A 26,357-nucleotide genomic window follows, 5' to 3' on the forward strand; every position below is an offset into this window, starting at 1 on the left:
CAACTTTAAAATTATGAGAATAATGTAGTAACAAAAAAGGATAATTAAAACGAGTTCTCTAAAAAATATTTATAGTACTGACTACTATCGAGCATTTCTACTTTTAAAAAGCACATTTAAAAGATATCACTCTTATGTGGATTCTGTATCTTTTTTAAACTGTAATTGTTGGTAATATCTTTAAAATGAAAACATATATCGCATGGAAAGCTACTAATTCATGTCCTTTATTTTGAACAAATATCAATCGATAATATTTTTGTCTCTAGACTCAAAACTGTTCATTTATTCGTTTGCTCGGTGATGGAGCAAGCCTGAACTTCATTTACTACGGAGATTTTTGCGTTGCTCCAGTTATTGTATCACATTATTTACTTTTCGTATAATAAAGCAGGTCGTAAGTACTTATCGTAGTTTAACGTAATATTATGTAAGCTACGCAGTTTGGTATCTGATTTAAGGATACGTAGAACTGCGGTGAGTTTTCCTTGTGGTCTATTATATTACAATACACAGGTTGTATAAGTAGCAACTGAGTATAGGTATTGTATTAACTGGATTATAATGTTACCTATCACTAATATAGCTCATAACTGAACTGAGGAACGAGGTTCAGTTGTAACGCTATTTATAATATTTCTAAATAGTTGTTATCAACGGGTATCTATGTATATAGACGGATAGTTACCCGTGATTATCAATAAACGGATCTTAGCTAGTATTCCAACATATGACATATAGTGATACGCAACGTAGTGTATCATAGCGTAGTGTAGTATTGCTGACATATTAAAGTTAATTAAAATATTTGAAACAATTCCACAAAATCATTTACGAATACTAAGGTGTTTGTAAAGTTATTTAGCAGACCATAGTAGTACTCGCAAACATGACTTCACTCCCACCATATCTTATCCCAAACACTATATTAATCAAGTTAGCCTTTGCTTAGTCTAAAGGGGGTGTATGTACGCTTTCATGTGAACATCTGACGACGTGAAGTTTGGTTTAAATATTTTGAGAAAAAATAAAGGTAATAGAAAAAAATTTCAAAAAGGGGAATGGAGCTTATGGCTCGCTTTCTAGAGCGATATTTACATTTTGCACCGACAAACACCGAGCCTCCAGGGACATTAATTTGGTTTTTAGGACATTCTTACAAAATTGAAGATAGCCAATGGCCTGAAAAATTTTTATACGACTCATTCTCTCTTATTACAATCACTTATCGTAGTGGTATTGAAGGGCTTGAAAATATGACATCTGACACCGGTTGGGGTTGTATGATTCGATCCACTCAGACACTATTAGCAAATTGTTTACGAATCTGCTATCCTGAAAAACAATTGAAAGAAATATTGGCACTATTTGCTGATGAGCCTTCAGCCCCTTTTTCTATCCATCAATTTGTTACAATGGGCAAAACTTTGTGCGATATTAATCCAGGGCAATGGTTTGGACCTACAACATCTTGTTCTTGTGTTGCGTAAGTGTTTCTTGTTATTTAAATTGAGTTTTCTGGTCGATAAAAGAACAATTGATCTCTTCACATAGTTCGAATTTCTTCCGTTCTTTTTTATCCTTTTTAAAAAAAAGAAGAAAAATTTTGAACGTTTTATTTTTTTTTTGGAATTCAGTCAGTATGACATTTACTAACTTTTTGTTAAAGTCGATTAAGTGATCAGAACCCGGACGTCCCATTACACGTTTATGTTGCCAGGAATGGAAATGCTATATACCGAGATCAACTTTCAAAGGTCTCCTTTCCTGTTTTACTTTTAATTCCTACCCGTTTAGGAATTGATTCAATTAATGAATCATACTACGATCAGTTGCTTCAGGTGTTTGAAATTCGTTCATTTGTTGGCATCACTGGAGGTCGTCCAAGGTCTGCTCATTACTTTTATGCAAGACAAAATCAGTACTTTTTTTATCTGGATCCTCATTGTACTCACTTTGCTCACACTACCACCCAGCCTGCTTCCGAGGAAACTTTTCATAGTGCTACTTTACGAAGAGTAGCAATACAAGATCTTGATCCCTGTATGATCTTTGGGTTCTTAATTCGAGATGAAGAAGAATGGCATTCATTTGAAGCGAATCAAAAATATTTTGCCGACATAGTTCAGATTTTCGACTCCGAACCTCAACCAGTCGAGACACATGATGATTTCGTTTTGGATGAGAATGTTGAAGATCATCTTTAATCCATTGTTTACTACTGTTTCAAGTTTTATTTATAAATTTGAAATTATAATACTAACGACTTCGCATTTATGACATATGTAATTATGAACTGACCCTAGTAGCATTTACGCTTTGGGTTTAGTAACTTAATGAATAATTATTTATCCAACGTTTTTCAAGGAAATTTATTATCCCGGTTTCTTGAATTCCTTCTCCATCCCAAATCGGCTAAAGGGATATTTTTTTAATCGTTAAGCGTTTAGTTGTGCTTGTGCTATTATTTGGTCAGTGTTTCCCTTCTATTCAACCGGTCTCCTTATTGTTAATTTCATGCTTTATCTTTGAAAACTGTTAAACAATGAGTCTGTTTGATTTTTTATTAAATGTGCGTATTTGAAATGGATGTTTATGTGTTATATTTCGTGAGGATTTTGTTCTTGTTTTTAATGTCTCTTTGTTACGCTTTTCTTTTCATCTGATGTTCTTCCCTGTGAGTAAATTTCAAAAACTTATATTATACAATGTGCATTACTAAGATGATTGGACAGCAATCTCAGAATTTCTCATTTCTTTGCTTTTGCTTACCTGAGATAAATATTGTGATCTTCTCAAATGCCCTTTCCTGAGCTACTTAGCTTAAAGTTATTTAAGTAATAATAAATTAAAGCATATTCTTTTTTTTTTATTACGGGTATTCTGATCGAGCCTTTTCTCTATTTTAGTATATCAGTTAAACTAAAGAGTAAATATGGGCAAAAATTTTAGTAATACGGTTCATTCGTAACGATAGAATACTTAAAACCTTTTTCACCTGAATTTATAAATCTTTATTAATAATAATGATATATTAAAGAGTAGAATACCACTTTTTTCTTTAAGTTCCTCGTAACATTGATAAACATTATCACTTGTCTAATAATACCTCAATATTTAGCTGCTATTATCACGTCATAAATGAGGGCTCGCTTAACTACAAATAGAGTGAGGACGAAGATCTTTCTGGTTGTTTGCTGCTATAAATATGTTTTAAAAGCTAGAAAATAGTAAAAAATTAAGAAAAACTTACTTCTGTTTAGTCAAGTTTACAATTTCGTACAAGAAGTATTTCAATGCCTGTTTTTGTTAAAAAAATTAGGAAACCTGGTTACTAATAATAACGAGTTGCTTCCTAAATTCGTTATTGCTTTTAGCGAATTTCAAAACGAAGGATGTGTCTTTTTTCTACAGATAGAAAACCCATCTCATTCGTTTTCTCTGGCTAGTCAGCTTATACGTCTCAGGAAGGCTGATTTTTCCTAATGTTGTTGAGCAATGAAGAGGTAAGAATATATTCTTTGGAAATTCCTCGAGCTAACTTAATTAAATAGTTTTTAAAGAAACTCACCGATCTTCTACAAACCCATCAAAGTAAAGGAACTGGTAGCGTCTATCTCTCTCAAAAATGCAGTATGTGCTTTAAAAGATTTTAAAGACGATTACTAATTTAAAAGACCCAGTGGATGAAGGAGAAGGCAGCTCTGCTTCAGTTTTAATCCGTGCTAAGAGTGGTGCAGCTGAAAAAATCTCTACTGTTGTTGAACTTGATTATTTTACAGATTTCTTCCAATCTTATGCAGAAGTTTGTAAAGGTCAGATTGTAGGACTCAAAAAGCGTGATCGCAAGAAAACGAAAAAGAACAAGAAGAAGACCACTTCTTCGGGGCATACATAGCATTTCCTTGAGATACTCTTGTAATCTCAAAATATAATTTTCTTTTTAAAAATAGTGTCTTTATATATTGTTAAACATGATTATAGCCCATTTTTCACCTCTCGTAGATAATACTACATTATGAAATATATCAACTTTTTCAATATTAGTAAATCCTACCTTAATTTCCTTTCTGTCCTATTAATGTGCATTCTTTAAGATTACAATGTCTTATTACCTACATTCACTAGCACTTGGTGCTGTATTAATTCATGTGCTGAGTTCAAATAAAGAAGTCATTAACTCTTGTAGATGAATACCATATAATTGTTGATGATTGTTTAACCGTAAAAACGTATATGATTCAATATGTCAGTTAAATATGCAACTAATCACCAAGTACCGATTTATTATTTATACCACTTAACAAAACAAATCAACTTTTTTTTTATCAAAAGGATTGAAATTCCAACCCAACGTAGATAACGTGGTATCAGTAAATAACAGTTGCGAACCATCACTATTTACAAAATAGAGTAATATTATGTAAAGCATCGGTAAGTAAGTGATCTACCACGTTACTTGTGACACCTAGTGATCTTCCACCAGCAGTCTACCAATTTAGCTCAGCAGCTTTCGTTTAATACAAAGGTTAGCTCTACCTGCTTTTAACAGCAATTGCTCGGATTTTGCAGTTTCCTTATTAGTTCAAGTATGAACATTCTCCAAGGATCTGAAGCACCATTATCTTATGAAGAGATTGCTTCAAGAGCCGGAGCATTCGATTTTAATAAAAATATCCCTTTAAAAAATTGGTTACGAACATCCACGACAATATCAAAGCAAGTATGTCGGTTATAGCAGCATTTACACTTAATTACTATTTTATGCTAACGCTTTTATAAATTAGGCCCATGTTTATGTATCGGAACATGATTATTCCAACGGTGTATTTCTTTTGTTTCGCTATTGTGAATTGTTCATGAAATGCCAAAAGCACCCTGATGCTGCAGCATATAAGAAAGAGCTTTTTGATTATTATCAGGTTCGTTGATGTAATATAGTCATGCACTAGGAATATGCACATTTGCATCCAGATATTTACCCTGTACAATTTTGAATGGGATTGTTTTTCTTTAGCTGAATTTTTATAAAAACTTACTAACAATGTAATAGGGTGTCCGCAACGCGTTAGAGGAAATTGAATTAATCAAACCAATTGTAAAGGAGCAATATGAGCAATATCAATGTCAGAAGAATGATTTGGATGATTTAAAAAAGTTGTCGATGAAAGATTCTCAGCCATCTTTGGAGAAGCCTGTTTCTTATGTCGATGAACCTATTCTTGAGCAATGGGCATTATCCGATTTACAAATTCTCCCTCCCTCCTCAACTGATTTACTTTCCCCCGATTCCCAGAAATTAAGCAAATCTTCATCAGATCTTCCTCAGTTTGATTACCCATCTTTAAATTCATCTCCTACTTTCAATTCTAATTTACCTATATCCAGCTCTCGTTTCGAGAAAACATCTTTATCTGACTCAAAATTGGTCTCTCCTGAACCGTTAGACGATAATAAAGACATTCAGTTTATAAAAAAGCCAATATATACACGAACTTCCGAACCGCGTCCCAAACCAGCAGGAACTTTTAAAATTCATGCATATACAGAAGGTGGAAAGCCGTTGAGAACTATATATTTACCGAAATTATTAAAGAAGGTTTTTCTTGACGTTGTTAAGCCCAATACTAAAAAAAATCTTGAAACATGTGGAATTTTATGTGGAAAGCTAAGACAGAATGCCTTTTTCATTACTCATCTCGTTATACCCCTTCAAGAAGCTACTAGTGACACTTGTGGAACAACGGATGAGGCATCTTTATTTGAATTTCAGGATAAGCATAATCTCTTAACTCTTGGATGGATTCATACTCATCCGACCCAGACGTGCTTTATGAGTAGCGTGGATTTGCATACTCATTGTTCATACCAGCTTATGCTACCTGAAGCTATTGCAATTGTTATGGCTCCTTCCAAAAATACGTAAGAAAAAAATTTTTTTTTCTACATATATTAACGACTTTTAGCTCTGGCATCTTCCGTTTATTAGATCCTGAGGGACTACAAACTATAGTCAAGTGTCGAAAACCTGGGCTTTTTCATCCACATGAGGGAAAAGTTTATACGATGGTTGCTCAGCCTGGGCATGTTAGAGAAATTAACTCGAAACTTCAAGTTGTTGATTTGAGGGTTAAATAGGTAAGGATGCAATAGTAACACTTCTTTTATTCTATTATTGGTTCATCTTACAGACGCCAGGCACTTATGAATTAACTAATGGTATTTGTAACATGGTAGTGGCTACGGAAAGTTCATTATAGGAAATGAATCTATGCGTCTAATGAAACGTTCTTTGATGAATTTGTTTTTTTACGAGGATTTTGTTAAATGATAGCGAATGCGTTATGAAAAAATTATCAAAAAAATTTTATTTATTTAAAACACCATGTATCCAAAGAAACCAAAATAACGTGAAGGTAGTTTGAGATGCTCACTCTTGAAGCTAGATTAACATCCAGTAACCAATGGTAAGGTATTAGTTGTAAATTTGTAATCCAAACATGGATGCAACTAAAATTACCAATAAACGCTGCTAATGATAATATAGCAGAATAAATGAGAATGAGACATATAAAAATCTGTTTAAATAAAGAGCATGCGCTACGAATATGGAACAAAAGCAAAAGTGCTGACTAACTTAGCATTCGTAAATGTGTCTCTAGTTTAGTCCGCCATGACAACGTTACTATTGTCAGCAAGCTTGGAAGCTACACTCTGTTTTGGCTGTCCAATATTCACCGCAGCTTCTGCTTCTTCTTGTGTATACGGCTCTTCACGCAAATTTTTTAACCTTCGTTTGTGAACCTTTCCCTTCTTATGCACCAGCAATGCTTGAGACGAGTCAAAGTACCGTGCACATTCAATGCAATAATGTTGACCTAAACCTGGCAAATCCGGATCTATAGGTAATTTATCAAATTTCTCAGACTCTGTTAAGTCATTGTGAATCTGATCTAAGTCTCTATTTGTCCAATTGTTAATTTACCAAACGATGATTGAATGACCATGAAATTTGCATACCTCCCATAAACACGAGTTCTAAACAAAGCATGATTTCCATTGCTATGATGCTTTCTTTTTCTGGCAACTCTTCCCATTGTCCGTCACTTCAAACAAACCCGTTTACCACAATTACAATGTTAGTTGCAAAGGATAAACTTTTTTAAGCGTAAACACATTCAATATCCAAACGGCGTAATGTGTGCTATATCGTATAGTGAAAAATAATTCTCAAATAATCTTATTTTCCTATCGTAGTTTGCGATAAGTTTAATAACGAGAAGGAAAGCCTCGTTATATAGTTGAAAAGCAAGAGAAATGTATTAGATATGTATTATTGATTGTTCTGAATAGCTCAAGTAGCGTAAATTTTTTAATAAATAAATATTCGTTCAAAATTTGGGAGAGCATGGTCAAAGCAAGTTGAAATGCATGCCTTTGAAATTGCGCTTTTTAAGCGACGATTGCTCCATCGTTTGACAAAACTTTGTAATTTAAGGGATGTTTAGCATCGGAATTTATTAGGGAAAATTGCTTTAGGCGTGATTCTTAGTACATGGCAACTATAGAAGAAATGAATTAACATTCAGTAGCTTTCTGGCTTTAACTGCCACTATTTCATCAAAGTCTCGACAAGTTGACGTTTAGTCGAAGGAAAGAAAGTATTCACGTAGCGAGATCAGAGTCCGCTTATCAGCAAGGAAAAAATTGAGCTCTCCATTTAGACTGCTATACTGAAGTGTGAGCAATTTTAGTGACATTTAGTTTTACAAAAGGAGCTTGATTGCTCGAACTCAAAAGATTCAATTAACCACGAAGGGGTTCTTGGCAGTGAGGTTGTAATTATTTCTTTTTTATTTTATCTTTATTTGACTTTTGTTTTTTCCCAAAGAATAATTGCAATGTTCAATTAGTTTTGAATTTGAAAAACCTCATATGGGTAAAAAATCACTCGGTCGAAAAAGACAGTAAAAATTTATTAGTTAATTTCGTAAGATGGGGCGCGAATTAAAGAAAGTTGCTAGTTATCATGTAATAACATAATTGAAACCCTCGATTCGACAAGTATGCAGACAGCAAAACGAATGCACGTACTAAACAAATAGTAAGCCATTTTTTGTAAAATGAAAATGTGAATCAATAAACAAATAACTTTGCCTATCTCAATTCAAACGTGTTTTTTTAAAATATATCTATCGATTTGTAATAGGCAAATTGTTTATTGCAGCTATCTCCAAGCTTGCTTAATCACATGTTCAAAGATGCAAAGCCCAGCATATCCGTGTAGCATATGTTTTCATTCAAAAAAGTAATAATATCCTAAAAACATATTTAAAACAAGCTATCAATTTTAATTTTTTCCCTATAAACAAACGTATGCTATATGAACATGTGTACCTAAATTTTTTTCGACCAAGATTTATAGACTCTATGTTTGAAAGAGATCTTTTTGTCCATATCGATAAACTAAGACTGCTTGAAGGGCAGATGCTGACATCTGCAGAGCAGGAAAAGAAGTATGCGTACTTCGTAAAGACTTGAGTACTGAACGTAGGGTCGATATATCTTCTCCATTCAAAAGCTCAGGAAGTTTATAACAAAAGCAAAAAATCCATTGACTCTAGAAAAATGTTAGCAAATTTTAGAATGAACAAAAATACACCAGCAAAGTAGCATGAGATCCTTGTTACCAACCTGTAAATCAATTGCGTCCTTTTCAAGCCAGCTGGACAAGCTTTCTAGGATCTCCAAAACAGTTGCCAAATCAACCACTGCTAATATGGCCCAACAAGGAGCTTTATGCTCAATATATACACGCCATTGTTGTAAATTTTTAGGTAAAATAGATGCGTCCAATGAAGAAGATTCCATATATTGCTCAAGCCTTTCCCCTTCTTTATCAATTATGTTTAGTAAGTATCGTAAAAACGGGTCAAAGCTTTTTTTGCCGGCCTCGATTTCCAATTTGCGAAGAGGAATGGTTTCTCTTGTTTCAGGCTCACGACGCGCCGCTACAAATGGAACTAGCTTGCGAGCTTCTTCTCTGAACTTGTCAGTAAAAAGCCCAATTATTGTTACAATGATTAGATTAAAGCATTCATGTTGCAAATTTCGATTTTCACAAAAATTCATATATAAATGTTCGTACCTCACAGTTGCTAAATAATCTAAACCATCAAGTGGTATATCATATTCCAAAGATTCTGAAGCACTATTGTTGTCGATTTGTGGAAAAGCGCTGCGTTGATTTGTTTCCTCATCTAATGATCCTGAAGTCTGATATTGTAAAGGATTTCTTTTTCTTTTCGAGGGCATTTTGAATTATTATTGTACAATTGCAAACTTCTCATATAAACCAAATGGAAAAGAATTACCGAATTTTCATGAAAATACTCAAGGAATGTAGGCTGTTTTTTTCCGGCAACTTTTCGTTTGTAGTTAGTTAACAAGGAATGTTTCGTAAATCGAAGATTACCCTAGTATAATAGAATGGTAAGGTTAAAGAGGTATCTGTAGAACTATCAATGTGAAGAGTCTATCTTGATCAAGTGTAATGCTAAAACTAATTTTAGCTATTTCTTGATAATTCCTTTACTATCATAAAATTTATTACTTGTTCTTATTTTCAAAGAAGTTCAAAGTTTTGCATTTTTTTGAAGTGTATAAGAAGCTAAAACTGGGAGAATATTCACTCAGACAGAATTGCCTATCCTTGAACTAATTTAATAAACATAAAACATATAGATATGTAGGAAATTGTACTATTCATTCTTCTGTCAACGCAAGTAACACCATCTGCGGCCACTTAATCAGGCACTTACTCTACACAATATACAGATCAGTGCTTTATCCCCAAATCCCATTGTTCATTGGTGAATTGGTGTTTTGAGCAGCACATATGCCCATTCTAACATGCAGATATAAAATTCTGTTTCTTTATAATTTACGGAATTGCTTTACTTTTCAAAATCAGCGATGTCTCATACCATATGGAACAACCACTACCATTAGGTGGTATAATGCAAATTTTCAAGCTGTTCAAAACAACTTTTCTGATTATAAAAACGAATTGATCTCTTCACATCGTCCAGAAGCTTCCAGTTTACTCGACTTTTTGGTAAAGGATCAAAAGAAAAGTGGTGATATTAGTTTGCATACAAAATTTAATCTATATGTGGACGATTTATTGAAAAAGAGCGAAAAAGGACAAATTAAAAAATTTATTAATGATATTAAAAAAGATTTGGCTACGGAATCTCAGCTTCCATTGTCTGCGCCATTCAAAGATGAATCTACTCGGACTATGACAGATCCCCAAGTTTTAGCTTATATTCATCAGTCTATGCCGTATCAATATGCTTCTCTATACAGCGTATTGACTGACTTGAAAATTGTAAACAGTGATGTGTCTTGCAAGTCTCAACATATACTGGATTGCGGTAAAGGTCCAGGTATTGGTGCTCTAGCTAGTTATTCAGTCTTTCCCACACCTAATTCAGTTTCAATTGTTGAGGAGAACCCATTTTTGAAAAAAATCATATATGATATTCACCATAACATTTACCCGTCAACTTCGCCGAATCCAACTAGCCCTGTTACGCTTAACCGTCTACCATTGGGTAAAAAGGATTCATACACTCTAGTTATTGCATCTAACAAGCTTCTTGAAATGAAATCGGAGAAAGAACTCTTTGATTATCTTCGTTCGCTTTGGAGTCTCGTGTCAAATGATGGTGGTCTTTTGGTGCTCTGCGAGCGAGGCACAAAGCGTGGCTTTAGTTTGATTCAAAGAGCTAGAACATTTCTATTGCAAAAAAGTAAAAATACTTCTGATAAACAATTCAATGCCCATATTGTAGCACCCTGTCCCCACGATGGTCGCTGCCCCATTGATATAGAAAATGGGGTAAGAGCAAATATTTGTTCTTTCAAACAACATTTTTTCCTATCCCCATTTTCCCGTCTATATGTCCCTCGTTCTCATCGTCGATCCTCGGATCGCTCTCATTACAGTTATGTTGTTATTCAAAAGGGTATAACTAGACCGCTTAATAATACCACACAAAGGTTCAAGAATGATGAGGATTTACTAGAAAATGTGAATGTTACATCTCCAACTCTTAAAAACTGGCCACGTATAATTCGACCTCCACTGAAGCGAGATGGACATGTCATAATTGATGTCTGTGATAGCGATGCTCGGCTTAGAAGGAATATTGTTCCTAAATCACAAGGTAAACTAGCTTATCGATTAGCTAGGAAAAGTGCTTGGGGCGACTTGTTTCCGTTAGAGGGCAAAGTTCAAAGTACTTCTCCAAGTAGTAAAATTACTAAACATTTAAAAGATGCTTCTTCTACCTATTCAATCAATCCCCCCTCATATAATAAACCCAAAGTTGAAAGAAATACAACTGCAGATCCTATTTTTGTCGGAAAACGATTCTATTCGACTAATCGTCATAAAGCTTTTTCTCGATTTGCAGACTTTAATTCACATCGTTTCCCTTGTATTTTTACTTCATTTAGCTGTTACAATTGCATCTCTGGTACCAGGAATATTTCACGACAATATTCGAGAGATAAATTCCACTATAATCAAAGGACCACTATCTATTATCTGGTTGCAATTTCCATTTTTGCGTTGGGCTTGACATATGCGGCTGTACCTTTATATCGTCTTTTCTGTTCGAAAACAGGTTATGGTGGCACTCTTAATACCGACCAAAGTCGTATGAATGCAGAAAGAATGGTTCCTCGTAAAGACAATAAAAGAATCAGAGTTACTTTCAATGGCGACGTTGCAGGAAACCTTAGCTGGAAGCTTTGGCCCCAGCAGCGTGAAATATATGTTCTTCCAGGCGAGACTGCTCTAGGGTTTTATACTGCTGAAAATACGTCCGACCATGACATAGTAGGAGTTGCAACTTATAATATAGTACCAGGTCAAGCCGCTGTTTACTTCTCAAAGGTTGCATGCTTTTGCTTTGAAGAGCAAAAGCTAGATGCTCATGAAAAAGTAGACTTGCCTGTGTTTTTCTTTATAGATCCAGAATTTGCTGATGATCCAAATATGAAGGATATTGACGATATTCTTCTAAGCTATACTTTTTTTGAGGCCAGATATGATACCAATGGCAATCTTTTAACTAAACTCAACTGAAATAAAAATTAAGGGACTACATATTGAGTGAACTACAATAATTTATTTAAAATAATTCATCAAGTTAACCTTCTAGTTACGAGACAAATAACAACGAAAATCACTACAAACTTACTAGAATAACTTTCTCCGAGGTTGCAATTCGACATTAAAACTATTGTATTCTCGTAAAAAAAGTTGAAGGCCTTTGAACCAATAGTATATTATTTAAATGACAAAGTCATGAAAGTAACGAAATGAAATAGAGACGGAACAATTTATTTGGCTACCGCCTGTTGAATAGAATTCATCATTTCTTCTTTTATAATAAGCTGTCTTACCTTTTCCAATTTTCCAAGAAGTTCAGTAATATTGGAACCCCACTCATTCAATTGCTCTTGCACATTTTGAGATTTCTTGAATGAAATGACTTGAGCTGGGCGATCAATCTTGGCATAGAAATGATGCTTTGCAATAAGGTCGCAAAGAAATTGTTCTGTTTCGGAAGGACTCATATCCAACAACACTCCTAGACGACTGCAATGAATGCGGGAATAATAGTTTGCGACTACACGAATATTGTGTTCGATGACTCGCTTACGAAGTTCAGACCAACGTTTCTCACCTTTTTCGTCATTTTCAGCAAAAACAGGATTACTCCTTAAAGCACTTCCATAGATTTCGGCAATTTTGGGCCATCTCATTAGTTCATTGACAATAAAGCACTTAACCAATTGTTGGAGTAAAGGAAGAGAATTTAGTTTATGGTCAGCATTAATTCGGTGAAGAAGATCTGCCTGCTCGTTATCATAAGGAGTAAGCAAGGCAAAGCAAACGACATTTTCTAATATTTCTTTCCATTTCTCGGGGTCCTCTTGAACCACGGCGGTGTCATAAACTGCTCGATAATATTTACAAACATCAAGATATGCATCGTCGTGCAAACCAATTCGGATTTTTTGCTCATAATACTTAAGTTTTAAAGACTGGACGTCTTCCTTTTCAAAAAACTTAACATTTATTTTCTTCGTGTAAGTAGATGCCATGTAGTAATCAGACCTCAGTAAGAATAATCTAACTTGATCCAAAATGAATGCAACTTTTTCCTTCAAATCAAAAGATCCGTAAGTCTCTACTGGTTCATTACACAAGATCTCCTGGGCAGATTTGATGTCACCTTGCTCTTCTTTAATCTGGGAAAGCAGTTGTGTAAGACGTGCCCTTTCTACTTCCACATATATCTTTCCATCAGTAATAGTACGCAATGTTTCAATCAAATTAATTTTTGTTTTTAAATCGTCAATTCCAGGAAGATAGGTCATTACATGTTGGACTAAACTTGTCATCGATTGTTTCAGTTGGCCATGCTTTTTAAAGAGACTAACCAACTGTTCGTTTAAGCCTTGGAAATCACCAGCTCGAAAGAGCAAATCAGCAATGTATATTAATACTTTCGTATTCGTGCTGGTGTCAGAAGCCTGACGAACTTGCTTCTCAAAAATCAAAAGCTTCTCGAGGTTCGCATCCTACAATTACAAGTTAGAGATTAGTCAAAATTTTGATTTTTACGTACGATGTCTATGGTATTAAGGTTATTTAAACTTTTTTGTAACTCTGCAAACTTCTCTGAGTAATCAACTTCCGGTTTCTGTTCCATTTCGATATGTGGGTTGTTGGAGAGTGTACAATTGAGACTAATATTGCGAGTTGATTTCTTATGATTACAGAGTTGTACCGCACGCTCGCAAAATACTTTAGTTGTCAGCAATACTACTCTACGCTATGATACACTACGTTGCGTATCACTATATGTCATATGTTGGAATACTAGCTAAGATCCGTTTATTGATAATCACGGGTAACGATCCGTCTATATACATAGATACCCGTTGATAACGCGAATGAGCCGTTCGGCTTCTTAGTTCGTAGATCCGAGATTTCGAACTGCTTTTAGGCAGTAAATGATAGCTTTTCCATCTAACTGACTCTAAAATCACACTCCCTTGTTACTGGACCCACATTAGCGATAGCGGATACAAAAATGCAGGGAATTGAAAGACCGAGTTCGTGGCCTATTGAGAGAAAATGGAACTTCCCTTCCCAAAAGCACCTTTGACCTGCAGAAAAATTAGGCCAATTATTATGATGCCAAGTCTGGAAAAACACCACAGGTTCGGTATATTATTATTGTCAATATTGTTATACTGAGTTAGTTTTTTTTTTTTTTTTTTTTTTTTTTTTTTTTTTTAATACCAAAGTTTCGTATGCCTATAGCATTAATCTAGATCTAGCTTGCGTCATATAAGGACCAGATTTACTCTTGACCGACTTCATAGCAGCATAATTAGCATCTCCTCGGCATAAAAGAAAAAATTTTGCTATCTCCACTCTCACAAGGTTAGCGAAGGTTTGTGCATTTGACAGCAGGTTGGTTAAATTCGTTAAGCTTCCAAGAGATATAAATATAGTGGCTCGAATTTGACTTATCCAGTCAGTCATTCATTGCTGAAGTTGTTGGGTTGGCCAGGTCCATCGGTAAGTTTTTGTTTTGTAGGATGACTGTATAGTTTGGCTTTTTGTTGTGTAGTGCCAGTTTGTTTGCGATGAGGATCAACGTTGCAATCTGTTGGTAGAAAGTTGCCCCTCGAAAATCTTGGAAATTTGGATTTGTATGCATCTTTTCTTGTTGATTTCTAAGTTGATCACTATTTGTTTGTTCTATTTTTGTTTTCTTTTACTTGTTTGCTACACAAAATAAGCTTATTTGTTGCTGCACTAGACTTTTTGTTTGATTTCTCATCCTACTTCTGTATCGGCAGTTTGCCTCATTTACTAAGACTAGCAACAGCCAGTCATTCATTTTTTACACTCTCTATCATTTTTTATTTTCATCACGATAACTAACATGTGCGATTAGACTCACAGATAAATTGCTAGCAATTGGTTGTCTCTTTCCTTCCTCCGTCTTTTCCTTTTTGTTCCTTTTTCTCCTTATATTATATTATATTATATTCATTCTTCATTTTCTCTCTTGGCCACTATTTTTTTTTTTAATTCCCCTTTATCTCTCGATTCGACATGGGTGAACTCAAGGAAATCTTGAAACAGAGGTATCATGAGTTGCTTGACTGGAATGTCAAAGCCCCTCATGTCCCTCTCAGTCAACGACTGAAGCATTTTACATGGTCTTGGTTTGCATGTACTATGGCAACTGGTGGTGTTGGTTTGATTATTGGTTCTTTCCCCTTTCGATTTTATGGTCTTAATACAATTGGCAAAATTGTTTATATTCTTCAAATCTTTTTGTTTTCTCTCTTTGGATCATGCATGCTTTTTCGCTTTATTAAATATCCTTCAACTATCAAGGATTCCTGGAACCATCATTTGGAAAAGCTTTTCATTGCTACTTGTCTTCTTTCAATATCCACGTTCATCGACATGCTTGCCATATACGCCTATCCTGATACCGGCGAGTGGATGGTGTGGGTCATTCGAATCCTTTATTACATTTACGTTGCAGTATCCTTTATATACTGCGTAATGGCTTTTTTTACAATTTTCAACAACCATGTATATACCATTGAAACCGCATCTCCTGCTTGGATTCTTCCTATTTTCCCTCCTATGATTTGTGGTGTCATTGCTGGCGCCGTCAATTCTACACAACCCGCTCATCAATTAAAAAATATGGTTATCTTTGGTATCCTCTTTCAAGGACTTGGTTTTTGGGTTTATCTTTTACTGTTTGCCGTCAATGTCTTACGGTTTTTTACTGTAGGCCTGGCAAAACCCCAAGATCGACCTGGTATGTTTATGTTTGTCGGTCCACCAGCTTTCTCAGGTTTGGCCTTAATTAATATTGCGCGTGGTGCTATGGGCAGTCGCCCTTATATTTTTGTTGGCGCCAACTCATCCGAGTATCTTGGTTTTGTTTCTACCTTTATGGCTATTTTTATTTGGGGTCTTGCTGCTTGGTGTTACTGTCTCGCCATGGTTAGCTTTTTAGCGGGCTTTTTCACTCGAGCCCCTCTCAAGTTTGCTTGTGGATGGTTTGCATTCATTTTCCCCAACGTGGGTTTTGTTAATTGTACCATTGAGATAGGTAAAATGATAGATTCCAAAGCTTTCCAAATGTTTGGACATATCATTGGGGTCATTCTTTGTATTCAGTGGATCCTCCTAATGTATTTAATGGTCCGTGCGTTTCTCGTCAATGATCTTTGCTATCCTGGCAAAGACGAAGATGCCCATCCTCCACCAAAACCAAATACAGGTGTCCTTAACCCTACCTTCCCACCTGAAAAAGCACCTGCATCTTTGGAAAAAGTCGATACACATGTCACATCTACTGGTGGTGAATCGGATCCTCCTAGTAGTGAACATGAAAGCGTTTAAGCTTGTATGCTTTTCCTTAATTTTTCTATAAATCTGTGTGCCCTGCTCTTAATACCATTATAGATTAATCATTTTGAATCATTCTGTATCTTTATTGTACTACTGGTACTAATTTTGCTTAGACATTTTTGCTCCTTCTTCTTCTTTTTGTTTAAATTATACATACCAAAATTTTGGACTTTGAATAATGGTAATTTTTGGTTGTCGTAGTGTTAAATATGTATGCGTCTTGCATATGAATCACGACGAAGGAATCAATTAAAAAATCAATCCTGTACATAATAAAATTAAGTTTATTTATTTCATTTTATCGGATTTAATCGTCTAAAATTTATATCTTGGTCATCCAAGCTTATATCTCTTTCTACTCTTATCAGCAGCACACTTTAGTTATGGTTATTTGAAAACTTGTGTATAAATTCCTGGTTATAGAGAAAATGAGTATAAGACAACAAAAAAAAGCCTAGTCGGCATGCGACATGTCTCAAACATATCTTTGGCGTATTGATGAGCATCTTACACACTCACTATACGTAACAATAAAATTAAGAGGGATTTCATGACAAAAGAATACTAGAGTGAAACCACTATGACTAAAATAAAAACTGGTAAAAGGTAATTCTAAAATATTAAATCATGTATAGAAAATAGTCCAATTAATCAAGATAGCGTTGAACGTGACCTGATACTAGATTGCACAAACGAAATAAAACAATCTTGAAGTAAAAGCAATAGCACAATAAAAGAGAAGATACCTCATTTAACTTAACAAATACATATGATGTTGACTCCGATTATTTTACATAGCGAAGTAGAGGAAAGTCAATAGGCATGATAGGAATGCCAAGCTTTAATGGTCTTGGTTGATTAATTGAAATCCGAAGTGGCTAAAGGATACAGAGGCAGATACGCATGTCAACTGTTCGCCATCAGCATTGTAGGCAGTAGCAAGCACATGGTATCTACCAGGTGGAATAGCCCAAGGGAGGGAAATGGTAGCTTGCTTGGTGATGATACCAGGTTCAACGGGACATTCAACAGCAGCAAGTTCGTAAGCCTTATCGCAAATGTCCAAGCGCTCATTCACAATTCGAACAAATCCATACTTTACCTGAATATCCACGTAACTGCCATTCAACACGGTAGTACCAACATTAATCTCAGTCTCAATGGTAAGGTTTTTACCGGCAGCTGGGGGATTCGGTATCAAATTAATGTAGTCAACGACAACATGGTCATCGCCACGATCCCAATCGGCACAATAGCTGGCAGGATTGGCTCCAGGGATCTTTTCACTGGTAGATGATACCAAATCGGTAGACTTTGACTCACCAAATGAGAAAGAAGAAAACCAAGAACTGGCACTTATAAAGATGGGCAAACAAGTGATTGCGTAAATAAAAGTTGTTAATCTCATGGTGTCTGTATTGTATAAATCTTATATTAGAGAAGGAAAAAAAGGATAATAAACTATATGTAAATGGATGCAGACTTTAAACAACGCGAAACAAATAGGCGATTCTGGGGCCAATTAATAATTAAAGAAGTAGTAAAGGTACTTCAAAGCAATTGAAATCTGAGGAAAAAGTACAAGAATCCCGTAAAGCAGATAAATTAAGGCGCAGACAAAGCAAGGTTTCTCTCAAACGACAGATTTGAGAAAAACTTCAATCTGCAACGTTTTTTCGAAAGTGAAACCGCTTTAATAATTTCTTTTTGAAGAATTGATTATATAGAGCTCTTTTAAACGTCCAAATCCTACGATAGAAGATAATTCGCCTCAGGTATGATATAGGTGGTGGTTAGGTTAGTAAGATGTCAGAACCCGGGCCACATGTGCTATGCCAGCAACGCAGAAATCGAGGCTCAACACTGTTACTAAGTGGAAATACGATTGTACCTTTAATATAAGCTAATTAATAAATAAGGGATACCCAGCGGAAGGCTATTTTTTAAATACTCTTTTACGAAGTGCTGCTACGATAAAATTGTGTATTGCAATTAACATCCGTAATGTAAAACAATCATAAGAAGATGTAAACAGTATGGTCGAAAGTTTGTAAGCGATATTTGAAGAGATTCAGATTTAATTTGTATAGAAAAACCTTTAATAAGATTTATATTCATGAAGTTCCTAGCAAGAGATATGGCTGAACAGCTTGATAAAGTGAGCGATTATTAAATGAAAGACAATGTGTGTCCCTGCAAACAATGGGGGGTAGGAAACTTTACCCCTAGTTATTGTATTTTTGTTCATTATTATTATTATCTCCTTTGTCTAATTAAAATTGATGAAAACCATTATTGTTGTTTTTATGTATTGTTTACTGTTTCTTAAGATCGACTAGCAGACAACGTCATTTGGCTGCACAAGCGAGTTTTAGCACGAGTTTGAACAAAATCATTAGACTGCTATACAATATGTTAAGCATCTTAAGCACTTGATGTAAAATAATATACACTAATTTATTATAGCGCAGTGCATGGCACTATATTATTTTACCTCCATACTAGGAATATATATAAGCTACCAATATATTTTATAAGGATATCACGAGATGGTAAAAATACTATTGATGCTAGGTATAAAGAAAAACACAAGGGTATACGAAGAATACGGTTCAATGATGATAAAAAAATGTCAAAATGAATAGGATGGATAGAAAAATTTTAATAAGAAATAATGTAATTACTGGAAGCTTTTTTAATTCATTTTTCTCTTTGACCATTCAATCTAATTCATGTATGAATAGTAAATTCCTTATAGTAAATACGGCCCGGCAATTATTTAGTATTGTTGATAAGTTTTCTCAATTTACAATACCATTTGAGGGGGATTACTTAATTGTAAAAATTTTATTGTTATGCTTGCTGTTGGGATAGCTTTGATAGCATGTTTGATTGTTAAGTAATTTTTTGTTTTCATTTTCTGTTGTTTACAAATGAATCAAAAGCCACAAGTCATTGTCCGTTTGTTTACGACCCATTGTTTGTGCAGTAAAATCTCCCCAAAAAAAAAAAAAAAAAAAAACTATCAATCAGCTCTTATCGCTCTTTCTCCACCCTTCCTTGTACCTTTATGATACCAATAACCCTTTTATTCGTTTTTCTTTCGTACAATGGCTTTTCACTATTGTAATACAATAGAGCTGCCCCTGGCGATTCCAAGCCGATGGAGCTGTTACTAACGATAACTTAGTAAAAACAATGTTTAGAGTATGAAAAGAGGTATCTTTGCTTGTCTACATCCGGTGTCTATCTTTGTGCATGGGATTTTTTGCATTATTGAGTATTAACAATTGACTAGACAATGGGTCCGACCAACAAAGAAGTCTCAGTTTTTTTTAAAACTTGGGAATTAAAATTTGTATTAAAGGACAGGATAATTCTGTATTTTCGCCATTGAATTCAACAGCTTTCAATTCACTCTCACGTCTCTTAAACCTTTTTGTTGACATTTCGTTTTTCACTTTCTTTACTTAACAATGGACTCAATGGCTAACTCCGTTTCTTCCTCCTCTGTCGTCAACGCTGGCAACAAGCCTGCTGAAACTCTTAACAAGACCGTTAAGAATTATACCCCCAAGGTTCCTTACATGTGGTAAGTCAATAATTTCCCAAATACTTCGTAGACAGGATGTGTTCAAAATTTACTAACCGATTTCATTTTAGTGTCATTGCATAAATATGTAATGTTTAGACAAGCCACTTTTCTTGCCTACGTTCTCTAGTACTTTAGGACGTCCTTTTTTTTTGCAATTATTCTGTTTTTGTTCAGCTTTCTCAAGCAGACGTACAATTGCTATTATGATTGACCATATTGATTACTTTTTTAATTTAATTGCTTATTTTTCCTTTTGAAGCGCAATTTGCTAGCCAATGATATATCTTACCAAACATTTTTCCATTCTATCCATCAGTACAAAACAATTTACCAACAAACTGGGTAAGATCCATATTATCTTTTTAAATAAACTGGGTAGTAATTTCTTCTATTATCTATTTTCCAATAGTTCATACGCTGTGGTACTAGAGCTTATAGAAACCACATTTATAAAATAGACCACGATAGATTTGATTATAATTTAAAGTCAACAAAACAGGTATCAACCACAAAAATTAAGAAATATATTTAAATATGTTTCAATCCTTCCATTAGATAGCTAAAGCTATGTACCTAATAATTAAACTGATTTACGCTAATTATACAATTAAGCGACATCCTTCTTGAGAGTACCCAAGAATTGCTTGGCTTCGGCAGGAGTTTGGAAACGACCATGACCAAACTTGGAAGCAGTGTCGATCCATTTGAGGGAGACAGGCTCCAAAGCCTTACGAGAGGTGTGAGTAAGAAGAGACTTGCGGAGGGTCAAGACACGCTTAACGGGGCCAGGAGTGGCACCATTCAACATGACAAAGTCATTCTCAACAACACCATAACGAACGAAACCACCCATAGGAGTGATACGCTTCTCAGTGGCATCAAAATCGGTGGAAGCATTCTTGGCATCATCACCAGCACCAATGCGGTAGATCTTGGAGTTCAATTGAGTACGGTGCATGTAACCAGCGTTACCAGCACGAGCAACAGTCCATTGGACGTTGGCAGGGTGCCAAGCACCGATACAAGCAACCTTACGAAGACCACGATGAGTCTTACGGGGAAGACGCTTGGTACCCCAACGGGCAGTAGTACCCTCGTTACCCTTACCTCTGGTGACACCAATAACATCGATCATTTCGTTTTGCTCAAAGGTAGACTTAATGTCAACAGTCTTCTCAAAGTGCTCACGGGCCCATTCAACCTTGTCGGCGACGGATCCACCATTGACTTGAATTTCCATAAGATGGGCCTTCTTTTGGGCAAGAGGAGTCTTGCGGATTTGAGTGTGAGCGAGAACACGAACGACAGAGCAGTACTTCTTGATACGCTCGAGCTCACGGTTGATGGATTGAGTGCTCTCAGCATACTTCTTGGCATACTTGGTGAAAGCCTTCTTCTTGCTCTTGAACCAGTTCTTGTAGAAGCGACGCTTGACTTCTTCAGACAAGTGCTCGGCCCAAACAGTAGTAAGGGAGCGGAGACCACGAGGAGTCTCGACATAACCAACAACACCAACGACCACCATAGGAGGAGTCTCGATAATCGTAACAGCCTCAAGAATCTCACGCTTGTGCATCTTAGAGCCGGGACGATCAAGATCGCGAACAATATGTGTCATACCAGCTTTATAACCAAGGAAAGCGGTCAAGTGGACAGGCTTGGAAGCATCGTCCTTGGGGAAAGCCTTCACCTTTCCGCGTTGACGAGAGGCGCGCTTGCGAGGCAAAAAGCCAAGGGAACCGTGACGAGGCTGCTCAAATTTACAATGACTCATGGTGGTTTTAGGTATCTCCTGTAGAGATAATTATGTAAAGGACTTGAATTATTTTTGCACTTTCCGAGGTGCTAAATTCGTGACTGCTTTTCTGAATGAAAAAAATCGGTAAATATTTTTAAGGAGTCGCTACTATACGCCAGATATATACTGGGGTCAGCCATGCTACACTAAAGTTTGCCATACAAAACGTTACGGATCACTATATGTCATATGTTAGAATACTAGTTATTATCTGTTTGCTAAGAATTTCGAATACAAATTATTCGTTGCCACAGATATTCTTTAATGAAAAATATTATAAGGAGTATAAATAGAGCTACTGTTGAATTGAGGAATGAGGTTCAGCTATAAACTGTTTTGTGATAGGTAACACTATATTCCCTATAGGAGAATACCTACTTCGGGTTGCTACTTATATTCCCCTTCGTACAACTATATTATGGATCAATAAGGAAAAATCACCGCAATTCTACACTTATCATTAAAATGAATACCAAACCGCGTAGATGACAACTGAAGTTGAATGTAATATGCGTTAAATTATTTAGTTTTTCAAATGCCAGATGATCTTCACTAAATGAAAGAAAAGTTTTTTGGGTAAAGATCTAAAGGGTATATTGCTTTTTTAAATTTTTATCACATTATATATACCATAATTAATACAAAGTCTAAATGAAGCAAAAAATATTATTATACCAACCCATTTTTTGTAAACGTTTTCAGTTTACCCCGAAATTATAAAACAAAACAATATACTAATTCACCAAATTAAATGTAGTAGGTGTTGCAGACGATAATTATGTGAAACCTCTCTTCAAGACTTTTGAATAAACTTTTGAATGTTTTAATATCCTTTTTGTCCACGTTGCTTCCTATCAAACTTTTGTTTGGCCGGTTTCCTTGTAACCTCCGGCACTTCAACTTCTTCCATTTCTTCGTCGTAATCATCACGAACACGCTTATTGCTAAACTTAACCCTGTTGTTGAGTCCGCGTCTGAAACTCTCTTTTCCAGCTACAGCTTCCAAGTATGTTCGGTTCACCTCTGCATGTTGCTGAGCATTCGCCAAACTATCCTCAATGAGTTCATCCTCGTCAGAATCATTGATGAGCAAACGACCCTCTTCGTTTGACTTAAAGGCGGAATTAAGTTTCTGCTTTCTAGCAGCCAATTTTTTACGAGGATCAGTGGATGAAATTTTTGAAACTGCCTCGATGTCTAACAAATCCAACGGCTCTTCATCATTGTCCTCTTGAACGAACGCCTCATCCATTCTCAAGTCTCCGCCATTTCCGTTATTCATCTCATCATTTTCAAACTCTTCTTCAGCTTCATCATCAGTATCGTACACAGCTGCTTCGTAAGCTGATGCGAATGTTTTACGCGGTTGTGCGCTGGAAGGTTTAGCAGGATCACGCTTCATAGCACGCTTACGAATATTACGCTCTTGTGTTTTACGGATATTCGTAATAAGCTTTTTATCTTCAGCTGGGAAGAAGGGTTCTATTTCAGCAATACCGTATTTGCGACCCATTTTCTCAAATAAATGACGAACTTTTACCCGTAAGTTGGCTTTTCCTTCATGAGACCAAGCGAGCAAATTCGGAATTAGTTCCGGAAGAAGTGGCTTTATGCATTCTACAGGAAACGATGAAACACTAATCTTTATAAAATCAATAGCCGCCTTTGCAATTTCTCGTTTAGAAGATGTGATAAACAAGTTCAACGTGCTTATTAACTGAACCAAAAACGGTTCAGAAATAAAAACTTTGTATTCCATTACAATAGAAGATATCGCAATTATAGTAGCACTGATCATATGGGTAGAGGATCCAGCTAAACCTGCACTAATAACGGAAACAAATTTCTCAACTCTCTCGGGCTTTGAGTTGCCAAATTCAACCGAATTTACGGCTGACTTAGCAATGTTGAATAAAAGTTGAAAGGCGGTATGACGAGCCTTTTCGTTAACTTCTTTAAGCGATATTATTGCTTCGGGAAGTAACTGTGGAATCGCAATAACTAATTCGCTGGACTGAAGCTCGTATAGGGCATTCAAACTAGCCAGCCTATCTTTACGAGTTGACGAAACAACGCGATCGGCAACAGAGGATAACTCCTCAAATATTTCCTTGACGTGTTGCGTAGCATATGCCTTTCCATAATCAACACGCAATAAAGTTCCTAATAATTTGTAACCCTTCTTTTGAATAGCCGGGTTTACATGTCTCAGAAACTCATGTACATATTCAAACAAGGTCACAGCATAGTCTTGGTTCAAATAGGGCGATATAACTATCAATAAATCAATTAGAGAATAGGCCATAGGAGAGGAGATGCCATCTGCAGCTATATTAAACGATCCAGCCAAATCATTTAGGCTATCAGGAAGGAGATCTGTAACTTTTTTATACACAGAATGAATAGTATCATTAGAAGATATAAATATCCAAGTTTGGATACACTTCAATATCGGATAGCGATATTGTGAAGGAGTGGAGGAAAAAACATTAAGTAAAACTGATAAGAAATTTGAAGACATATTAGTCAAAAAAGCTAAATTACTAGATGCGTCAGATGCACTCACAGGAACTGATATCACATCATCTAAAGGTAGCTTATCGGCCACCTTAGAATTCGTTTCAACCAAAGCAGTTAAACTATTACAGATAACTGATCTTAGACTAACTTGTTCGTACAAGACATTGACTAGAATACTAGCAAATTCCAGAGTGAATGATGATTGCAAGTCCAAAGGCAAGTAGCAATAACCAGGTAGGAGAGACCAGATCTGGTCAACTAGAGTTTGCAATAATTTTGAGGGAATGCTATCTAGATCATTCATTTCAATTACCTTTTGATAAAGTTGGCCACTAAGAGGGACAAAATAATTAGTGAAATGGGCTAAATTAGCAAACCGAATATTGTCACGCAAAACGGGAAGAAGCCACGCGCGCCCAACGGCATCCTTATCGTTCAATTCCAAATTCAAAGGGAGAACACGTAACATGGCTTCGGGACCAATTGCACGAACAAAGGAGCCAATGGCTTCATCAACCAGTGCCTTTCCATCAAACCCTTCCGATCCCCTAAGGTAATCAATGACCTCCAAGGCTGGAATTAAATAGGGATCTGAATGAGGACCTAATTTGTCACACAAAGAAGAGATAATCTGAAAGCATTCTGGGTAAGCAAGACGAAAACGAATATCCCTTAATGCATCACAAATAAAGGAACAGATTTCTTCGACAACGGCAAATGAATTTGGAGTAGTGTCCAAACAACCAATTACAGAACAAATTGTGGTGGCCGTTTGCAAGCGAATCTCCATCGATTCAGATTCCAACAAAGTAAAGAAAGCTTTAAATCTATGAAGGCATTCATATTTTGCAGTCTCCTTGTCTAAAATATTAAAGGCGCGAATGGCCGTATTCATGGCCTTCAACCAGCCTACCATCAGAATCGGATCGTGTTCTGATGGCTCCAATTTTTGCAAACAAATCAGAGTCATTCGTAGACTAACAGCATCTGTATAATCCACTGATTTTTTTGACAACCCATCCAAAATTTGATAAACAAGAAGAATGGAATTTGTGCTTCGTTGTCCAACAATTAATACGCAGGACCTACATAGCCTTTCGACGAGAGTCATTGGCCAATGTGTAGAAGAACAAAGCACACGAATAAGAACCAAACTATTATTAAGCTTTTGGACTTCTGCAGGAGTTTTGGGCTTTTTGGCAGTAGCGAGCGACTCCAAAAGACGAAGTGGCTCGAATGCAGTATATTTTATAGCAGGATGCTCCGTTACAGGACCTGCCGGAGGATTTTTTAATATGTTGGCCAGAATTTGCAAAGAACGTACTCTCGTCTTCTCAGTATTGGACAATGCAAAGAATAATAAAATATAGATAGAAGTTTTGCAAGAATTGCCATGAGTCCAAGAGCTATAATCCTGAAGAAGTAAAAGCTTCTCCAAAACATTAAGATAGGGGAGAAGGACGGTTTTATTGGTTTCTGCATTATTTACAACTGGAGCAAGGACAGACAAGATCTGGGGAAATTTTGCTTGCAGAACATTAGAGGGCACATACTTAATAACCAATTCCAGTAGTTGAAACGTGTGTCCCTTAAAATTTTTCTTTAAGTCCGTGAATTCCTTAACTAAAGTTAGAAGGGCCACCAAATAAGCAGTTGGTGTCGCCTCAGTTTTTTGCTCCTTCAACGTCCCCTCCACTGCACTAACGATTACATCGAATTCGTTTATGACACCTGCAGTGGAGCTGTTTCGAATCTTTCGAAGTTCAATTTGCAATGGTTCATTCACTTCAGCCATGAATTTTTAACCTGCCCAAACTTTCCCTGTAGGATGGTGTGAAAGACAACTCCACATCAGTGCGAAATTCACAGATATGTTCGCAGTGCATTGCACATCGTTATTT

General features: G+C 35.9%; 12 protein-coding genes and 14 long non-coding RNA genes across 26 annotated transcripts, besides 3 other annotated features; 14 read left to right on the top strand and 12 right to left on the bottom strand.

Annotated features, from left to right (window-relative positions):
* Nucleotides 1-429: 429 nt before the first annotated feature.
* Nucleotides 430-787: an LONG TERMINAL REPEAT.
* Nucleotides 788-940: 153 nt separating this feature from the next.
* Nucleotides 941-2,933, top strand: atg4 (Atg8 deconjugator Atg4). Its single transcript, NM_001020198.3, has 2 exons — nucleotides 941-1,486; nucleotides 1,670-2,933. The coding sequence occupies exons 1-2, from the start codon at nucleotides 1,062-1,064 to the stop codon at nucleotides 2,205-2,207; spliced, it is 963 nt and encodes a 320-aa protein (NP_594771.1). The 5' UTR covers nucleotides 941-1,061; the 3' UTR covers nucleotides 2,208-2,933.
* On the bottom strand, nucleotides 1,796-2,037 carry SPOM_SPNCRNA.4204. The gene has a single exon (NR_193565.1). It is a non-coding gene; the product is annotated as a non-coding RNA (long non-coding RNA).
* SPOM_SPNCRNA.4205 lies at nucleotides 2,372-6,255 on the bottom strand. Its single transcript, NR_193566.1, has one exon. It is a non-coding gene; the product is annotated as a non-coding RNA (long non-coding RNA).
* On the top strand, nucleotides 3,448-4,055 carry srp14 (signal recognition particle subunit Srp14). The gene is made up of 3 exons (NM_001020199.3): nucleotides 3,448-3,506; nucleotides 3,555-3,633; nucleotides 3,678-4,055. Exons 1-3 carry the CDS (start codon nucleotides 3,486-3,488, stop codon nucleotides 3,896-3,898), a joined length of 321 nt encoding a protein of 106 aa, NP_594772.1. The 5' UTR covers nucleotides 3,448-3,485; the 3' UTR covers nucleotides 3,899-4,055.
* sst2 (AMSH-like ubiquitin-specific protease) lies at nucleotides 4,532-7,232 on the top strand. Its single transcript, NM_001356187.2, has 5 exons — nucleotides 4,532-4,723; nucleotides 4,788-4,922; nucleotides 5,054-5,922; nucleotides 5,967-6,467; nucleotides 6,548-7,232. Exons 1-4 carry the CDS (start codon nucleotides 4,592-4,594, stop codon nucleotides 6,136-6,138), a joined length of 1,308 nt encoding a protein of 435 aa, NP_001342969.1. The 5' UTR covers nucleotides 4,532-4,591; the 3' UTR covers nucleotides 6,139-6,467; nucleotides 6,548-7,232.
* bud20 (zinc finger ribosome biogenesis protein) lies at nucleotides 6,339-7,154 on the bottom strand. The gene is made up of 2 exons (NM_001020201.3): nucleotides 7,021-7,154; nucleotides 6,339-6,961 (listed from the first exon to the last, which is right to left on the bottom strand). The coding sequence occupies exons 1-2, from the start codon at nucleotides 7,095-7,097 to the stop codon at nucleotides 6,664-6,666; spliced, it is 375 nt and encodes a 124-aa protein (NP_594774.1). The 5' UTR covers nucleotides 7,098-7,154; the 3' UTR covers nucleotides 6,339-6,663.
* Nucleotides 7,142-9,315, bottom strand: yip11 (SMN complex subunit Yip11/Gem2; the record flags this gene model as incomplete). Its single annotated transcript, NM_001020202.2, has 3 exons — nucleotides 7,142-8,620; nucleotides 8,695-9,043; nucleotides 9,149-9,315. 3 exons carry the CDS (start codon nucleotides 9,313-9,315, stop codon nucleotides 8,429-8,431), a joined length of 708 nt encoding a protein of 235 aa, NP_594775.1. The 3' UTR covers nucleotides 7,142-8,428.
* On the top strand, nucleotides 7,497-7,832 carry SPOM_SPNCRNA.4206. Its single transcript, NR_193567.1, has one exon. It is a non-coding gene; the product is annotated as a non-coding RNA (long non-coding RNA).
* SPOM_SPNCRNA.4207 lies at nucleotides 8,392-9,534 on the top strand. Its single transcript, NR_193568.1, has one exon. It is a non-coding gene; the product is annotated as a non-coding RNA (long non-coding RNA).
* Nucleotides 9,535-9,898: 364 nt separating this feature from the next.
* Nucleotides 9,899-12,235, top strand: cox1102 (rsm22-cox11 tandem protein cox1102; the record flags this gene model as incomplete). Its single annotated transcript, NM_001356188.2, has 1 exon — nucleotides 9,899-12,235. The coding sequence occupies one exon, from the start codon at nucleotides 9,899-9,901 to the stop codon at nucleotides 12,158-12,160; it is 2,262 nt and encodes a 753-aa protein (NP_001343002.1). The 3' UTR covers nucleotides 12,161-12,235.
* SPOM_SPNCRNA.4208 lies at nucleotides 10,226-11,956 on the bottom strand. The gene has a single exon (NR_193569.1). It is a non-coding gene; the product is annotated as a non-coding RNA (long non-coding RNA).
* Nucleotides 12,236-12,287: 52 nt separating the features above from the next.
* Nucleotides 12,288-13,796, bottom strand: rpn502 (19S proteasome regulatory subunit Rpn502; the record flags this gene model as incomplete). The annotated part of the gene is made up of 2 exons (NM_001020204.3): nucleotides 12,288-13,665; nucleotides 13,713-13,796. The coding sequence occupies 2 exons, from the start codon at nucleotides 13,794-13,796 to the stop codon at nucleotides 12,418-12,420; spliced, it is 1,332 nt and encodes a 443-aa protein (NP_594776.1). The 3' UTR covers nucleotides 12,288-12,417.
* Nucleotides 13,388-13,604, top strand: SPOM_SPNCRNA.4209. Its single transcript, NR_193570.1, has one exon. It is a non-coding gene; the product is annotated as a non-coding RNA (long non-coding RNA).
* Nucleotides 13,797-13,898: 102 nt separating the features above from the next.
* Nucleotides 13,899-14,036: an LONG TERMINAL REPEAT.
* Nucleotides 14,007-14,361, top strand: SPOM_SPNCRNA.1035. The gene has a single exon (NR_149877.1). It is a non-coding gene; the product is annotated as a non-coding RNA (long non-coding RNA).
* On the bottom strand, nucleotides 14,349-16,728 carry SPOM_SPNCRNA.4210. The gene has a single exon (NR_193571.1). It is a non-coding gene; the product is annotated as a non-coding RNA (long non-coding RNA).
* Nucleotides 15,170-17,103, top strand: mae1 (plasma membrane malate/succinate:proton symporter Mae1). The gene has a single exon (NM_001020205.3). It carries the CDS (start codon nucleotides 15,218-15,220, stop codon nucleotides 16,532-16,534), a length of 1,317 nt encoding a protein of 438 aa, NP_594777.1. The 5' UTR covers nucleotides 15,170-15,217; the 3' UTR covers nucleotides 16,535-17,103.
* npc2 (phosphatidylglycerol/phosphatidylinositol transfer protein) lies at nucleotides 16,892-18,338 on the bottom strand. The gene has a single exon (NM_001020206.3). The coding sequence runs from the start codon at nucleotides 17,949-17,951 to the stop codon at nucleotides 17,385-17,387; it is 567 nt and encodes a 188-aa protein (NP_594778.1). The 5' UTR covers nucleotides 17,952-18,338; the 3' UTR covers nucleotides 16,892-17,384.
* SPOM_SPNCRNA.4211 lies at nucleotides 17,425-18,029 on the top strand. Its single transcript, NR_193572.1, has one exon. It is a non-coding gene; the product is annotated as a non-coding RNA (long non-coding RNA).
* Nucleotides 18,339-19,117: 779 nt separating the features above from the next.
* Nucleotides 19,118-19,363, bottom strand: SPOM_SPNCRNA.4212. Its single transcript, NR_193573.1, has one exon. It is a non-coding gene; the product is annotated as a non-coding RNA (long non-coding RNA).
* Nucleotides 19,364-19,935: 572 nt separating this feature from the next.
* Nucleotides 19,936-20,442, top strand: mfm1 (M-factor precursor Mfm1). Its single transcript, NM_001356189.2, has 2 exons — nucleotides 19,936-20,135; nucleotides 20,207-20,442. The coding sequence occupies exons 1-2, from the start codon at nucleotides 20,020-20,022 to the stop codon at nucleotides 20,217-20,219; spliced, it is 129 nt and encodes a 42-aa protein (NP_001342991.1). The 5' UTR covers nucleotides 19,936-20,019; the 3' UTR covers nucleotides 20,220-20,442.
* A 33-nt stretch (nucleotides 20,443-20,475) lies between these two features.
* rpl302 (60S ribosomal protein L3) lies at nucleotides 20,476-21,948 on the bottom strand. The gene has a single exon (NM_001020208.3). The coding sequence runs from the start codon at nucleotides 21,910-21,912 to the stop codon at nucleotides 20,746-20,748; it is 1,167 nt and encodes a 388-aa protein (NP_594780.1). The 5' UTR covers nucleotides 21,913-21,948; the 3' UTR covers nucleotides 20,476-20,745.
* A 119-nt stretch (nucleotides 21,949-22,067) lies between these two features.
* Nucleotides 22,068-22,427: an LONG TERMINAL REPEAT.
* On the bottom strand, nucleotides 22,216-22,424 carry SPOM_SPNCRNA.4213. Its single transcript, NR_193574.1, has one exon. It is a non-coding gene; the product is annotated as a non-coding RNA (long non-coding RNA).
* A 208-nt stretch (nucleotides 22,428-22,635) lies between the features above and the next one.
* rrp12 (ribosome biogenesis protein Rrp12) lies at nucleotides 22,636-26,291 on the bottom strand. Its single transcript, NM_001020209.3, has one exon. It carries the CDS (start codon nucleotides 26,249-26,251, stop codon nucleotides 22,760-22,762), a length of 3,492 nt encoding a protein of 1,163 aa, NP_594781.1. The 5' UTR covers nucleotides 26,252-26,291; the 3' UTR covers nucleotides 22,636-22,759.
* Nucleotides 22,748-23,278, top strand: SPOM_SPNCRNA.4214. The gene has a single exon (NR_193575.1). It is a non-coding gene; the product is annotated as a non-coding RNA (long non-coding RNA).
* SPOM_SPNCRNA.4215 lies at nucleotides 23,676-23,962 on the top strand. The gene has a single exon (NR_193576.1). It is a non-coding gene; the product is annotated as a non-coding RNA (long non-coding RNA).
* Nucleotides 24,896-25,197, top strand: SPOM_SPNCRNA.4216. Its single transcript, NR_193577.1, has one exon. It is a non-coding gene; the product is annotated as a non-coding RNA (long non-coding RNA).
* Nucleotides 26,292-26,357: the final 66 nt, after the last annotated feature.

This window comes from Schizosaccharomyces pombe (assembly GCF_000002945.2).
Source record: "Schizosaccharomyces pombe strain 972h- genome assembly, chromosome: I".
Lineage (NCBI taxonomy): Eukaryota > Fungi > Ascomycota > Schizosaccharomycetes > Schizosaccharomycetales > Schizosaccharomycetaceae > Schizosaccharomyces > Schizosaccharomyces pombe.

Coding starts and splice junctions, on each gene's coding strand:
- atg4 (NM_001020198.3), top strand. CDS start 1,062: ATGGAGCTTATGGCTCGCTTTCTAGAGCGATATTTACATTTTGCACCG. Junction 1,487..1,669: donor ACATCTTGTTCTTGTGTTGC/GTAAGTGTTTCT, acceptor TTTTTGTTAAAG/TCGATTAAGTGATCAGAACC.
- srp14 (NM_001020199.3), top strand. CDS start 3,486: ATGTTGTTGAGCAATGAAGAG. Junction 3,507..3,554: donor TGTTGTTGAGCAATGAAGAG/GTAAGAATATAT, acceptor TTAATTAAATAG/TTTTTAAAGAAACTCACCGA. Junction 3,634..3,677: donor CTATCTCTCTCAAAAATGCA/GTATGTGCTTTA, acceptor CTAATTTAAAAG/ACCCAGTGGATGAAGGAGAA.
- sst2 (NM_001356187.2), top strand. CDS start 4,592: ATGAACATTCTCCAAGGATCTGAAGCACCATTATCTTATGAAGAGATT. Junction 4,923..5,053: donor AGCTTTTTGATTATTATCAG/GTTCGTTGATGT, acceptor ACAATGTAATAG/GGTGTCCGCAACGCGTTAGA. Junction 5,923..5,966: donor ATGGCTCCTTCCAAAAATAC/GTAAGAAAAAAA, acceptor AACGACTTTTAG/CTCTGGCATCTTCCGTTTAT.
- bud20 (NM_001020201.3), bottom strand. CDS start 7,097: ATGGGAAGAGTTGCCAGAAAAAGAAAGCATCATAGCAATGGAAATCAT. Junction 6,962..7,020: donor AGAACTCGTGTTTATGGGAG/GTATGCAAATTT, acceptor TTGGACAAATAG/AGACTTAGATCAGATTCACA.
- mae1 (NM_001020205.3), top strand. CDS start 15,218: ATGGGTGAACTCAAGGAAATCTTGAAACAGAGGTATCATGAGTTGCTT.
- npc2 (NM_001020206.3), bottom strand. CDS start 17,951: ATGAGATTAACAACTTTTATTTACGCAATCACTTGTTTGCCCATCTTT.
- mfm1 (NM_001356189.2), top strand. CDS start 20,020: ATGGACTCAATGGCTAACTCCGTTTCTTCCTCCTCTGTCGTCAACGCT.
- rpl302 (NM_001020208.3), bottom strand. CDS start 21,912: ATGAGTCATTGTAAATTTGAGCAGCCTCGTCACGGTTCCCTTGGCTTT.
- rrp12 (NM_001020209.3), bottom strand. CDS start 26,251: ATGGCTGAAGTGAATGAACCATTGCAAATTGAACTTCGAAAGATTCGA.